This window comes from Mytilus californianus, unplaced genomic scaffold, assembly GCF_021869535.1.
Source record: "Mytilus californianus isolate M0D057914Y unplaced genomic scaffold, xbMytCali1.0.p SCAF_1, whole genome shotgun sequence".
Taxonomy (NCBI): domain Eukaryota; kingdom Metazoa; phylum Mollusca; class Bivalvia; order Mytilida; family Mytilidae; genus Mytilus; species Mytilus californianus.
Genome location: NW_026262581.1, coordinates 92321146 through 92337886, shown reverse-complemented (window position 1 = coordinate 92337886; position 16741 = coordinate 92321146). Strand labels below are relative to the sequence as shown.

The 16741-nt window shown below is 32.7% G+C and overlaps 1 protein-coding gene across 3 annotated transcripts in view; it reads right to left on the bottom strand.

The window, feature by feature from the left end:
- The window catches only part of LOC127726179 (dihydropyrimidine dehydrogenase [NADP(+)]-like), a 41494-nt gene extending 25073 nt beyond the window's left edge, over positions 1–16421 (bottom strand). For all 3 annotated transcript variants that reach the window (XM_052233452.1, XM_052233461.1, XM_052233471.1), the window contains exons 1-11: positions 16354–16421; positions 11423–11533; positions 10812–10894; positions 6540–6627; positions 4689–4850; positions 3571–3767; positions 2670–2751; positions 2224–2311; positions 1806–1913; positions 1239–1408; positions 133–343 (exon numbers count right to left, since the gene is read on the bottom strand). In XM_052233452.1, the coding sequence (XP_052089412.1) occupies positions 133–343; positions 1239–1408; positions 1806–1913; positions 2224–2311; positions 2670–2751; positions 3571–3767; positions 4689–4850; positions 6540–6627; positions 10812–10894; positions 11423–11533; positions 16354–16392 (1339 nt within the window). In that variant the 5' untranslated portion in view covers positions 16393–16421. The remainder of the gene's footprint in view (positions 1–132; positions 344–1238; positions 1409–1805; positions 1914–2223; positions 2312–2669; positions 2752–3570; positions 3768–4688; positions 4851–6539; positions 6628–10811; positions 10895–11422; positions 11534–16353) is intronic.
- Positions 16422–16741: the final 320 nt, after the last annotated feature.

Below are 16741 nucleotides of genomic sequence, written 5' to 3'. Positions count from 1 at the left end.
ATATTCAGGATTTAATTTTATCCCTTTGGAGTGCATGCATATTTTCGAGCAATGCCATAGAAAATATGATATTAAAAAATATCAAGAACTGAATCTAACGCATGTATCATACCAGGCAACTATTAATCTAACCTTTAGAATCAGTTAATCCTGATCCAAATGCAGATATAATATAATCTGCCTTAATCCTGATAATCTCCTCTTCATCTTCTACCCAATTACCATCATCGTCTAGTTCTGTTCTTACAAACTCCATGCCAGATACTTTACCATTTTTAGACATGACCTTCTTTGGGGACATGAAAGGCAAGAATTCACACTTTTCTTCCCGGGCAAGTTCCATCTGAAAACATTATCATTTGAAATAATTCCAATATACATGTCACAAGAACTAAATCTTTAGCTCTATAAAAGCTAAAAAAATTTTAAAAATAACTCTGTCATAAAAGCAACAACTCTGTGTTTTTCATTGTGTGTTGCTGTCTCATTTTGGTTTCAAACATAATTTTCTCATATTGCAAAAAACTTGATTTTCTAAGAATATTAAGAACCTATTTCAAGTGCTTCTCATTGTAAGTAGATTTTTGTTTCAGTTTTAATTTATATGTTCTAAATGAATGCAAATACATTTAAATAAAAAGATTCAATTCAGTAAACATTTCTAGTGTCAGCTTTGATGGCACAGATCTTTTTCACTGAGACCATAGATTTTTTTACTTTTGCTAATTCTACCTTGAATTGATTTCAAAATTTTCATATACTGTAAATTCAGAAATTATTGCAAGGTTTTATTAATGTAAATAATGTGACCTGGTGAGTATCGTAATAATAAAAACTCTCATTCTGATATCTGATGCATATATCTGTATGCAGCTTTTCCTGAAATCGTGGTAATTAATCTCGCATTTTTGTCCATTCTTTACAAATCGAAATAATGAATGCACGCAATAATTTCTGAATTTACAATATTATTTCTTTATTAACATAAACTACAGGAATCAAACACATCATTTACTGTGGATTCATTTATTTTCGTGGGTACCAATTTTCGTGGATTAAGGAAAACTTACATGTTCGTGGATATTTAATTTCGTGGTTTTTGACAATGTCTGCATACAAGCCTATAGTAAATTTGCCATTCGTTGAACATTTAAGTTCGTGGTTAACCTATAACCACGAAATCCACGAAAATTGGTATCCAACGAATAATAGTGAATCCACAGTATCTAGTAACGTACCTCTTCAGGAACAGCCCTGATATTAGTAAAGCCTTTCCTAAAGACAACATACACTCTCTTAGCTCCACATCTCAGGGCTGAAGTAGCACAGTCAAAGGCTGTATCTCCTGCTCCTAGAACTATTACTTTTCCATACATCTGAGGAAGCTGTGATTTACAAGCACACATCCCTGTAAAATTTTATCAGAAAAACTTGCGTAATTGATTAACAAAGTCTTTTTTTATATTTTAGGTCAAAGTACAGTAAATGAGTTATGTCAGATTTTGGTAAAATTTTGCATACAACTTTGGCTTGTTGAATTTTAACTGAAATTCGAAAAAAAGAATGCACTGAAATATTACTTAGTGAATTTTTTCAACCTAGGTAAGCATTTGTATAGAAAGCAAATAGAATTCGGCAAAAATGTGCTTTTTTATGCATACTATATCCAAGCCCCACAATAGAATCAAAAACAAAATTGAACTTTTAAATCAGGTGACTTATTAACAAATACCCCATATCATCTTTTATCAAAAGTACAGAAGTAACATGTACCTATAAAGTATATCACATGTTTTTGTACTAACCTGCTTTGCTACTTGATGTAACCTTTGGTAAATAGTCTTTTGATGTGTAGAATCCCATATCCTCTGTTAGGCCTTCAAATATAGGTATCTTCTTTGGATCCGGTAAACCTGTAATAATACATTTGTTACATTATACTCTTATCAAATATCATAACACAGTTCCTTGAAAAGGAACAACTATTGTATAGCATTTAAAAAGATTTTGGTTGGATAGAATCTGTTGTATAAAATCTCTTTGCTAGAGGAAACCATAGATATACATATTGCCAAGAAATAAGATTCCATATGTCAAGAACTGAGAATGATTAAAACAAATCAATAATTTAATATTCAGTCAACTGGAATATACAATAAAAATTTGTTGAGAAAAATGTTATAAAACAAGTATAGTTTATTATAAAAGCCTAAAATATTTTACCTATGCCAAGGAAAACAGCTTCATAACCATCATTTTTTAACTTCTGTATGGTTATATCATTTTTGTCCAATGCTTTACCATTCACAATCTGAAATTAAAATAAAATTCAGTAACATATATAATCACGTTTCCATGTATAAAGACTGTGCTAAATTTTGTTTGCACTGATCATGGAGGTGCATTAGGTAATCGTAGATGTTTTTGTTGAGGTTTTAATTTTGTATATTTTGTGAACACAAATTATCCTTGAAATTAAAACCAAAATGAACAATTAACCTATAAAGAGCATTAATTTCTCATACTAGAAAGGACAATTTCATTCCCCAATTTTGTTTCAATAAATAGAGGCAAAAACCACAAAATTTTAATTGCTATCTCATTGATGTTATCCCCACATCTCTTTGTATTAATATTCATCTCTCAGGTTTTCACACCAATTAATTTACCTTAACTCCCAAATCTTTCATCAATTGGACTTCAAAGTCAACAACACTGTATGGCAATCTATACTGTGGAATTTCTGAAGAGCTGAGATATACAAAATACAAGTTAATGAGTAATTGTGTAAAATTAACCATACCAAAACTGAACATGTGATCTCTAAAGAGACTAAGATGCTTAAGTTCTAATAGGAAGATGTAATAGAATTTCTTAGGGAAGTATTAATCACAAATTCAAGGGTTCGACAAAATGCAAATTTCCTATAGGCTTGTATGCAGAATTTGTTTAAACAGGAAATCAAGTATCCAAGAAAAATATTCTATTTCTTCAATCAACTAAAATTGAGACCCATAAAAATAAGAGAATACACAGTGGTTCATATTAAGCTGTCTTCACACTAGTCAAAGTGCAATAACTCTGACAGACATCAGAGTCCACAAATTTTAATGAAACTTAACTTACAGGAAACTCTGCTATCATTTCTGGATGCTTTAAGATAAAAGAGGAACAACTATAAATCATCTGTGCAAAAGAATTCTCTCAAGGGAGTAATTGGATTGAGCAGACTTTCTAATATATCTAAAGAGAACAACTACAACCAGATATATATGGGCTCAGATAACTATGAAAGCACTATGCGCATGACCAAAGAAGTCAAATGCTACTTTTATTTATTTTTTTTGTCTTTTGCCCTCAGTGTTATCTGTTCTTCAACTTAGGTGATTTCTGCCTTTTTTGTGTCTAATTTTAATACAGGGATATAGATGCAGTGTTAAATAAAATACTTGCTGATGTCAAAAAAGTTATTAATAGACAAATTAAATACCTTCCTTCACATATAACTTTTTCCTAAGTCTGAGTACCAGAAAAATAATTTTCAAATCGCCTTATATATATTTTCTCTACCTTAGTCCACCTATATATTCTTGTTTCTCAAAAATAGTCAGGTTGGTGTACCCAAGTCTGGCTAGGAAGGTAGCACAGCTAATACTTGCTGGTCCACAACCAATCAAAGCTATCTTAGCCTGATAACTCTCAGGAAGTTGGTCAACAGGAGGTAATGATGGATCTCTTATCTGAGGTATTTTCATCTGCTTAAACACCTAAAACAAAATTGTTATCTTTTTAAAAAAATCTACATGACATCATGTTAGCTGGCTAATTACTGTGTGCTAGTTTTCAGTAAGAGCAAGCATTCTAGCCTTGATAACTATATAATATTGTTTATTATTCATTTTGTTTGTACTTTTGTTTCTGTTTCTGTTATCTATTTTATCATAATTTTTTTAGTGAAGTGTTGTTTCTATGCTGATTTTGTTTGTATTCACTCTTATGTACATTTTGTTAGTTGACTGATCGATTTTATCAATGATCAATTTTAAAAGGGGGAAGGTTGTTACTCATTATTACTATAGTTTAACCCCAATACATATTCATGTGCCTACTCCAACTCAGGAACATTGTTGGTGGTTTTTTTCTCCTCTTTCGTCCGTTTTTTTTATGTATTAGTATGGGATATTTTGGGGAATTTGGTGTTAATAGCACACCTTTGTTGATATCAGTTTAATATCTACACTCAGGGCAATTAAGAGCTTGACAAATTGTATACAAACCTACCTATTTCTGAAGACCATAAATTGACCTTTAGATGTCATGTTTTTTTTAGTATTGTTGCAATATCACTAACTTATACCTCACATCTTCTTTTATTCATACTTATCTCTAACAGTACCTTCTAATAGTAATAAATAACATCCACCTACAGAAATGTAGAAATTACACATGCGATAAATATTCAAGTAGATATGGTATGAGTGGTATTGAGGTATATTTCAATGATCATGTTTCTTCAAATATATATCTCTTAAGTTTGAGCGCAATATCCAAGATTTCTTCACCATTTCTCCTGTTAGCGTACCTGTGCAGCAAACTGAAATCAATGATGATAATGGCTGTCTACTGAGGCATATAAACTACATCCTCTTAAACAAAGGTCAAATGTCAATTACCAAAACATGACTTACCTCTGTAGCAAACTGTTGTAGTCCACCAATGTTTATGGGACCTTCTTCTGAGGCATATAAATTACATCCTCCTACACAAAGGTCAGATGTAGGACATACCATACCACAAGTCAATCCCAGAGGGTTGTCAGAAAATATGTATTTAGCAGATCCATAATAATTCTGCAAAAAATGGAAATATCACAAACAAATATGCTTTCACTTCGTGTGCAAAAAAAAGTGTGGTATTTATTGAGATAATTCGTCCATGATCAGATCAAGTACTAACTATAGATATTTCACTCTTATTACACATAGCCTTATCACCAATTTTTTATCTTTTTTTATTTCAGTCAATGTATTGGCATGCACAGTTTTGTAAGTCTGTAACTGGGTGAAATTCACTTAATTTTTGTGTTTTACTGTTATCTGATGAAAATATAGCTTACACAAAATATGAACCGCCACACAGACTGCCGAAATTTACTTCCAATTAGTTTTGAAATTGTCAAATATATGGTGTACAGGAGGCAACACTTGATTTTCATCTCATTATATACATAGGGAAAACATTGGTTATTAGAATACAACTGTCGCACTTGGAAGCACAAAAGGAAAATTTAAGAAAATTCCCATGTATTCAAAGCATTCTCCATAAGTATTTAAGCTATGTTTTCAAGAATTTTTTTAATGTCCCTGGTAAATGCATCTCAACTTGAAAGATGAATTTTAGAGGCATAGCTTAACCTGATCATATGTATTTATACAACTTCATTGACTGTATATCCGTACTCAAAGACATTGATTAACCAACTAGTGCTGAGAAAGCATGAGAATACAGAATTTGCCCATCACTGATAACAAAAAATTCTAAAATATAATTATCCCCCTTTTCCCGCCAAGCATTATCTGTAAATGCTACTAAACAGTCAAGGGCATTAATTAAACAATAACTTTCAAAATTACCCATACAAGTTATGTTGAAAATGAGGCTATTCTAAATATTACTTATATAAGTAACTTTTGTAAACATTATTTTTTTAGGTGTCCATTTATACAGATTTTACTACATTTAACAAATTTTCACAGACATCTGGTTATTTTTCCCATAAAATATAAAAACTAATCCTCCTGAAACACTAATTGCCTTTCTGATGCACTTAGATTTCATATCAAAGCTTATGTATAAAAAATTGGTCTCTTGGGACTATTAAAATATCATTTTCCTTGAAAATCTTAAAGGTAGACAGATATGAATATATTGAAAATTGTGATTTAATTAAAGGACTTGAAGTTATTTATCATGTGTAACCCAAAACAATTACATATGTTCCTTAAATAATTGTAATAACTAATTTTTTCAAAGATGTATAAAATAACTTATACAGATAATATTTTTGTCATTATTTTTAAAGTATCTCTATGCTTCTCTCAAATATAATAATTTCTTAAATTTATGTAACAAAACAATGTAAAAATTCATAAAAACTACATCTAGTCCATGCTTCTATTAAAATTTAAAAGAACTCTATTAAGTAATTTTATAATTTTTTAAAACAGAAATTACCTATGTAAGTAACTAACAAAATCACTTGTTTAAGTAACGCCCCTGACTGCTGAACACAACAAAAATGTTTAATTGATCGAGTCAATTTTTTGTGACAAAGATTTAACAAAAAAAGTTTTAAACAGTAATCCATTCAATGTATAAATTTCACCGCATAAAGTATTCATTTGTGAATGTCAGAGAAAAGTGTGCAACTAACTAATTGTGACTTATTGTAGTATGGGTCCAAGCAAAATAAGGCATAATGACTTTATTATAAAATTTGTCTTCAGATTGTACAAGTAAAAATAAAACATGTACCATACCTTGTTAGAAATACTAGTAATGAAAGCCTTGACATCAAGCTGAGTTGGGCAGCTCTTCTGACATGGTGCATCAGCACATTTCAAACATCTGTAAAGTTTAAATCAGTTCATTAAATAGACAAATATTCCATCACTTTTAAAATGTTATTTTACACATTCAGCAATTTACTTTGTCTAAGAAAACCTGTTTTACAACAATTGTATAGGTTGACCCTTCAAAAGCATCAAAATGCTAAAGTTCTGTATGTATTTAAATTTTTTGACAGTTTACTAATAATATTCTTCTGGTTTAAATAACAATGCAAAATTTCTACTTATGGTATTGAAAATGTTCAACTGACAGCAAAGACTAGGACATTTAATTTAAATAAAAAAAAGTACCATGGGTTGCTAGCACTGTCTTGTCTCCATGTTCAGTGAATAGTGGAATCTGGGTTATACCCCTCATTTGGCATATATTTTTAAAAATTCACATCATCATTGGGTGTGCTTTCAAATTGATGTGACCGCAATGACATAGTAAACTACCGTAAACCAAAACTTTACCCTGATACAGTACGGACATCAACTGACCAACAGATGAACAGACAAACCAAAACTTTACCCTGATACAGGACGGACATCAACTGACCAACAGATGAGCAGACAAACCAAAACTTTACCCTGATACAGGACGGACATCAACTGACCAACAGATGAACAGACAAACCAAAACTTTACCCTGATACAGGACGGACATCAACTGACCAACAGATGAACAGACAAACCAAAACTTTACCCTGATACAGGACGGACATCAAGTGACTAACAGATGAACAGACAAACCAAAACTTTACCCTGATACAGGACGGACATCAAGTGACTAACAGATGAGCAGACAAACCAAAACTTTACCCTGATACAGGACGGACATCAAGTGACTAACAGATGAACAGACAAACCAAAACTTTACCCATATACAGGACGTACATCAAGTGACTAACAGATGAGCAGACAAACCAAAACTTGACCCTGATACAGGACATACATCAACTGACCAACAGATGAACAGACAAACCAAAACTTTACCCTGATACAGGACGGACATCAACTGACTAACAGATGAACAGACAAACCAAAACTTTACCCTGATACAGGACGGACATCAAGTGACTAACAGATGAACAGACAAACCAAAACTTTACCCTGATACAGGACGGACATCAAGTGACCAACAGATGAACAGACAAACCAAAACTTTACCCATATACAGGACGTACATCAAGTGACTAACAGATGAGCAGACAAACCAAAACTTGACCCTGATACAGGACGGACATCAACTGACTAACAGATGAACAGACAAACCAAAACTTTACCCTGATACAGGACGGACATCAAGTGACTAACAGATGAACAGACAAACCAAAACTTTACCCTGATACAGGACGGACATCAAGTGACCAACAGATGAACAGACAAACCAAAACTTTACCCATATACAGGACGTACATCAAGTGACTAACAGATGAGCAGACAAACCAAAACTTGACCCTGATACAGGACGGACATCAACTGACTAACAGATGAACAGACAAACCAAAACTTTACCCTGATACAGGACGGACATCAACTGACTAACAGATGAGCAGACAAACCAAAACTTTACCCTGATACAGGACGGACATCAACTGACTAACAGATGAACAGACAAACCAAAACTTTACCCTGATACAGGACGGACATCAACTGACTAACTGATGAACAGACAAACCAAAACTTTACCCTGATACAGGACGTACATCAAGTGACTAACAGATGAACAGACAAACCAAAACTTTACCCTGATACAGGACGGACATCAACTGACCATCAGATGAACAGACAAACCAAAACTTTACCCTGATACAGGACGTACATCAAGTGACTAACAGATGAGCAGACAAACCAAAACTTTACCCTGATACAGGACGTACATCAAGTGACTAACAGATGAACAGACAAACCAAAACTTTACCCTGATACAGGACGTACATCAAGTGACTAATAGATGAACAGACAAACCAAAACTTTACCCTGATACAGGACGGACATCAACTGACTAACAGATGAACAGACAAACCAAAACTTTACCCTGATACAGGACGTACATCAAGTGACTAATAGATGAACAGACAAACCAAAACTTTACCCTGATACAGGACGGACATCAACTGACCATCAGATGAACAGACAAACCAAAACTTCACCCTGATACAGGATGGACATCAACTGACTAACAGATGAACAGACAAACCAAAACTTTACCCTGATACAGGACGTACATCAAGTGACTAATAGATGAACAGACAAACCAAAACTTTACCCTGATACAGGACGTACATCAAGTGACTAACAGATGAGCAGACAAACCAAAACTTTACCCTGATACAGGACGGACATCAACTGACTAACAGATGAACAGACAAACCAAAACTTGACCCTGATACAGGACGGACATCAACTGACTAACAGATGAACAGACAAACCAAAACTTTACCCTGATACAGGACGGACATCAACTGACTAACAGATGAACAGACAAACCAAAACTTTACCCTGATACAGGACGGACATCAACTGACTAACAGATGAACAGACAAACCAAAACTTTACCCTGATACAGGACGGACATCAACTGACTAACAGATGAACAGACAAACCAAAACTTTACCCTGATACAGGACGGACATCAACTGACCAACAGATGAACAGACAAACCAAAACTTTACCCTGATACAGGACGGACATCAACTGACCAACAGATGAACAGACAAACCAAAACTTTACCCTGATACAGGACGTACATCAAGTGACTAATAGATGAACAGACAAACCAAAACTTTACCCTGATACAGGACGGACATCAAGTGACCAACAGATGAACAGACAAACCAAAACTTTACCCTGATACAGGACGGACATCAAGTGACCAACAGATGAACAGACAAACCAAAACTTTACCCTGATACAGGACGGACATCAACTGACCAACAGATGAACAGACAAACCAAAACTTTACCCTGATACAGGACGGACATCAACTGACTAACAGATGAACAGACAAACTCATCCACATTATGGAATACATAATGTTCCCAGGTGTAGGCAGTGCATAAAAACAACAAAATTGGTTAATTTGAATAAGGTGTTTAAAAGTTCTGCATAAAAAGTATTCCAATTGTTAATTTTTTTCAATACATTCAATTTTTATCAGTTTTAAATGACGACAATTCAGTCAAGACCCCCCCCCCCCCCCAATTTTTTTTAACCTCCCCCCCCTTTTTTCCAAAAAAATATTCTTTCCCTCCAGACATGGTCATAATCTCAATTCAAATTTCCAATGGAGCTTGCAACCATAATAACCCATTTAAATACATCATAAAATTCTTAAAATAGAAAATGACATACATAATCATAGATAAAATTAATTAACCTTAATCAGCATTTTAAAAAATATTAAAATAGTAACTTCTAAAAATGAATTGACAGCTAATCACCTCAAGACAATACAACATTTCTTAATACATAATTTAAAAGCAGTGTAAGGGAGGAAGTTCAAAGTTGTGTTTGAATTACCTCCCTTACACTGTAATTTGTACTTAAGTAATTGTCCTTTAACCAGGACACCCTTGTTTTTTCTCACTTTTTTGCCCCTTATTCCTAAACGGTTTGAGCCATAACCCCCTAAGCAAATCCTAACCATCCCTTTGTGGTATGGAACTTGTGGTATAATTTCAGAGAAATCCATACACTATTCCACAAGTTATTGCCATGAAACTAGAAAAATGCTTATTTGGGCCTCTTTTTGTCCCCTAATTCCTAAACTGTTGGGACCATAACCCCCAAAATCAATCCCAATCTTCCTTTTGTGGTTATAAACCTTAAGTTTGAATTTCATAGATTTCTATTTACTAACACTAAAGTTATTGTCCAGAAACCAAATGTCTATGGACGACGACGACAACGTGATGCCAATATATAAAAACAGTAGATTGCTTAATGTTTTGCTCAGGTATGAATTGTTACCAACTGTAAATCATTATACAGAATTTCCCATACAACTTATTGTATCAGCCAAAAACTTCTATTTCAACCTGGAAGCTTCAGGGTTGATATGGGTGAATATGGAAGATAACAATCATGATAACCTCTCTCATTGACATTTACCTTCCATTTACTAATAATCTTATTAAACAATTTTCATTTAGAACTGTAATGATGGATTGCTATTGAGCTATACTTATAACTTACCTAGATGCTTCTTTTAATGCACCTCTTTCACTCAATGTTGTATGTTTTATATCTTCAAAGTTCTTCTCCTTTGTTTCACAACTCTACGACAAATATATACATGATATAGACATCTTTCAATCAGTTTATGAGAAGTAATTACAATATTTTGATGTTTATAAAACATTCTTATATGACACTCTTCTTTTCATTTGTAAACAAATCTAATTCAAAAATAAGGTGCATGTGTGTGCTTGACATCACAATTGAATAACCAAGTCAGTTGTATTTTGAATGTTGCTGGAGATCAAAATGGACATTTCTGTGGGAGCTGCTTGCTGTGAAATTCGAAGAAATCTTTAAAAAGGAAGTCTAGATGTATTCGTACATACACTTTAAATTGTGAAACACTTGGTTTAAACAAAACATTGTGCTTTATCAAATTAAAAATGGCTGCCTTTCAAATGTGTCTTATGGCTTTGAACTAAAAAAAAATTCTGTTACAATAAAAATAATTTGTCAAATGACCATGATGACATACTTTTAAATACATGTACTACATGTATGTTAACATCACCCATCAAAACTACTGGAATTTGTTTACACTAATGAATCATATCAAAGTCACTTACATTACATCCTTTTTCCTGGTTCCTTTTCCAGTGTTGTTTGTTCTTCTTGGTGGAAGCACTTGGAACCAGATTGGCATTTTGATGAATTTTAGGATTGAGAGCCAATATGTTCTGGAACAAAAAATTTTAAGATTTGTTTTATCATAAAATAATGCAGGTTTCAAGGTCTTAGAAAGATATTAAACTAAATGTTTATATCACATGTATCTATAGCTATATTTTTTTTAGTAACTGGTTATGGGGCAGGTGGGTTTATTCATTATTATTGACTTCAATATTGCTATGTCCATGGAAATTTCCCCCACAATGTGTAAATGAGGAATACATTTGTACAGTATAGAATTCAAGAACAGGATCATAAATTACATTATAAATTGAATTTAAGCTTTGTATTTGTTACACTGAATATGATGTTATCATGGTACAACAGTTGAAAAAATAGTTAAAAGTCCCATTTTTCCCAGAACTCCAATAACAAGAGGCACCCAGGCCAAAAATAAATTGATACAATGCAACAAGATTATATGTATTGAATGGAACTACATGCATGTGTATAAAATGTTTTGCCAGTCAGATTTTCAGGGGCGGATTTAGGGGGTGACCGCCCCCTTTATGGAGCTTCATTTATGGTTAATCCAGACTATTTACCGGTTCAACTACAAATTTTGTCTAGTTCGGGGGCCTGTGGGACCCCTCTTTTTCAAAATCCTGGATCGCATCTGATTTTCTCTATCTATTTTGGTTTTCAAGATAAAACCACTGTTAGAGATCAGAAATTTTTAGTATAGCACTATTGAAGTCCTTAACATACATGTAGGTTTAATAAAAGTAGACAGGTATTTACAAAGAATGTCAAGCTTTAAATCAACCAGAAGTCTAAAATAATTGTGAATAAATTTAAGACACAATCAAATATCTATCAACATCAAAATCCCAAAATGACAGAGGAAATAAAAAAACAGAGTTTCAATATTCTCCCCATTGCACATATTTTATCTGTCAAAGGGCAATAACTAAAACAAAAACTTTTTTATAAATATCTTAGAGAAATGAAGACTTGAGAGCAAATGCAACGCAATTTCCAAGAGCACAACTTTTGAAAAATCATTGATCGGCACTCAGATTTTCAATCTTGTCTGAGACATTCATAATATAAATCTATGATATAAGTATCATGAAAATCTGGCAAGAAATGTACACATGAGAGCGCTAACAATGCAATTTTCCATATTATCAATATTTACAAGGGGCACAACTTTTTAAAAAATTATTGATCGGCACTGATTTTCGAACTTGTCCGAGACAATGCTGATATAAAACCTATGATATGTTTTATAAAAATTAGGCAAGAATTGTACGAGTGAGAGTGGTAACAATATGGGGACAGACAGACGCCCTGTATTTCTTTGTCCCCTGCAACGTGTTGCACTGGGGACAATAAAGATATGACTTAGGAAAACCACTGACTAAGTATAGTATATGTTTATTATAAAAATAAGAAGCTGTGGTAGGATTGCCAATGAGACGATTCTACACCAGAGATCAAATAATGTAGAACTGTTAGAAACTACTGGTCACCATATGGCCTTCAACAAAGAGCAAAACCTATACTGTATAGCAAGCTATAAAAGGCCCAGAAATGACAAATGTAATACAATTAAAACCAGGAAAACTAACTGCCTGATTTATGTACAAAAAAATAAATAAAAAAAAATGTGATATTCAGCAACAAACGACAACTTCTGAATTACAGTCTCATGACTTGGGACTAGCACACACAGAATATGACTTGATGTCCACCATTTTAGCTATTTACTTATATATAAAACATTGAAATTATAATATGGTACAGATATTTTAATGCTAAAAGTTTTTGAATTAAAGCTGTAAATAAATGTTCAATTCTACAATTCCTTAGAATAAGGTTAAATGCAAAAAGGACAGAAAATTTGCATAATAAGCAAAATGATGCAAGTTACTAGGAAAGTTCATCGGTCGTATTCAATTTTGAACATGATTGTCTAATAAGAACTCATTAAAATTTTGAACCAGTAGATGAGGCTTTTTAAAGGAAATTCAGTATACATATTTGGCCGACAAACAAAATTGTCCTAAACTTAGTCCAATGAAATAATAATTTGTCTTATATATACATGTTATAAATGTCTAATATGTTAAATTAATGATGTTGTACTTAATATGTCTAATAACAACACTATATGTTCTTCAGTACATCAATGTCATTATACATGTTATACAAAAAAAACATTTTAAGGATATAACCAGGAACTGACATTCCATTTCAAAGGTGATGATTGCACTGGTGGGAAGTGATCATCATGACTAGGGACAAAATCATTATCCCTTGGTGACAGCTAAATCTAACAATCCTTAATGTCCCCAAAAGTTCACAAAAAAAAGGAGACATTACCTGTCACCGAACATTCTAATAAGAAAGCACTGGATAACATGTTTTTTACATCATTGTACATGGAGGAATGGTCAAAATATTAAATCGTAAAAGGAGACACCATTACAGGAAAGTTTTCTGTTTATTGACAATTTATGATTATATATAAAACTAATGCAAATTACTAAGACACGTCCATTGTAATTTCAATAAAATTAATGTAGGTGTAGCATTTTTACAGGAATTCAGTATACAAATAAACTTGACCAACAATATTGTACTAAATTTAGTTCTATGAAAATTATGATGTGTCTTTACTGTCTTATAACTGTTATAAATGTCTAACACGTTAAATTAATGATGTTGTCCTACTGCTGAGTGAACTTGTATATAAATATTACTGTTAACATCACAGTCCCTTTGAATTTTATACAGGTTCTGCGGTTAAGCAAATTGTTGATTTCATTAAATTTAAAGACAAATATTGGGAAGTAAAAACTGAACGTTGTAAACGTTTAAGCCTACATACATGACATACGTAAGAGTTTAATTGCATTTAATATAGGTTCTATGCATAAATTGTAGAAAAATAAATATAAATTTATTTGTACAAGCCATAGACATGTTAGAAAAGGGGAAAAAAGTGTATATCACCAAAGGTGCACTAAATTGCAAATAACCTTAGGTCATTGCCAAAGAGTACAAAGAATTCTTGATTTTAGAGACGTTGAACCAAGCCAGATAATCAGACATGCAATACCAGATTGCTCAGCTTAGAAAAATGTATTGATTGCATTCTTTACCACTGTTCAGAATGAAACAGTTACTTCAACTGACATCCCTACATAGAGAAAGCTGGACACATACAACTCTATTTTATTAACCACAATTCTCTTCCTCAGCTTCATCTTGACTTTGTTTAATTAGATACATACATGTAGTTTAAATGCATATCCAAGGTCCACTGTCTATGCATGCTCAAAAGCATATGTGTTATATCACGATGAGACAATATATAATACTGATAAAATATATTAATTTTCTTCAGTTTACATGTATTTTCAAAAATAAGCTGCCAATCCAAAGTCAAATGAGTATAATATATAATAATGAAACAAACTATCTTGTTAAAAAGGAAAGATTCATATATATATATATATACAATAAGTCGTAAGTTGTTATTGGGTTTGAACTACATTGTAGCTATCAGTAACTGCGAGTACTCTCTGTCTCAGATCTGTACTTGAATGTTTTTTTTGTTGTTGGGATGTATAAGTACCCTGCCACGTCCAGTCTGTTTTTTTGTTAGATGTATATCTGCTTTGTATGATCTGATGAGTTAAATTAAGCCCTTTTCAACTGATTTTTATAGTTTGTTCTTATGTTGCACTGTTACACCACTGTCCCAGGTTAGGGGAGGGTTGGCGCCTTCAAACTAGTTTCATCCAGCCACATTCTGTGTGTGCCTGTCCCAAGTCAGGAGCCTGTAATTCAGTGGTTGTCGTTTGTTGTTGTATATCATATTTGTTTTTTCGTTTATTAATTTGTACATAAATCAGGCGTTTGAATTGTTTTACATTTAATTGTCATTTTAGGGCCTTTTATAGCGGACTATGCGGTATGGGTTTTGCTTATTGTTGAAGACCGTACAGTGACCTATAGTTGTTAAACTTCAATGTCATTTGGTCTCTGGTGGAGAGTTGTCTCATTGGCAATTATACCACAACTTCTTATTTTTATATAAACCATTTATTTTTAATGAGTTTGCACCAACAAATCATTAATATACATTATATTTTGCTACTTTTATTCTGCATTTTATGTTTTCAGTATTTTCATTGTTCTGCATGTATATATATATATATATTTCTGTTTTTCATATTGACTGTATTTATCAGAATGAATTGAAAATATGGTTTACAATTTAGTATTTTACACAATAAATATTTTTGTTTGGAGACTTGTTTATGCAGTAAATATATATCAGTAAATGGCCCTATTCTGTACCAAGCACTTCATTTAAGATTTATTCCTGGTGGTTTGGTTAATGTTTCTTTAATTTTAACCCAGTTTTGAGATTTGAGTTTGGTTGCCCATTTTATCTGACATAAATATTACACAATCAATCTTTGCAAAATCAATCATACTGAAGGTGTGCCTATATTGGCTACAGAATACAGAATGCAATATCTATCGAAAAGGGATCAATTTCATATGACTGGTTAAAAAAATAAATATGTAAGGTTAGTCTATGACATAATCTATTCTTCCCAGGGCTAGTCCATTAAAAAGCGTGACCAATTTTGGTTCATTTGTATTCATGGGTTGCTGTTTCAATGTCAAATCATTTTAAGATTATGCAAACACTGATATAATGTCCATCATCTGGGTCAGTTGTGTCCAAGAAGTAAACGCATTTAACTATGAAGTCCGTGCGTGCAAATAAACGTTAAAATAAACGAAAGAATGTTACAATATGAATATATTTATATTGCTGTATGTATTGTCAATTCAGTCCTACCTCTATATCTTGCACATCCCTGCTCAACAACGTGGCCATGATGCTGAACTTGTTTACATATAAATGCGGTCAGGTCACCCTTCAGTCATTGAGCTAGTCCATTTTCTCGTGTTAATCATAGAGGGGAAGTAGGATTTTTCTGTTCCTTTAGATAACTATTCAAGTGCACATATTCCAGTGCACATGCACTTTAAAACATTGTATTTTTGTCTTATTTCCTATATATTTTTATTTTAATTTTTACCCGAATCACCAAGATTTAAACGTTTATTATCAATGTGCGATTTTCAGTATTACATTTAGGATGTTTACACAATCCCAATGAATCGATTTAATGTTGTGTCTTACGGATACCTTATAATCGTTCAGATTTAGCAGTAAACGTTGT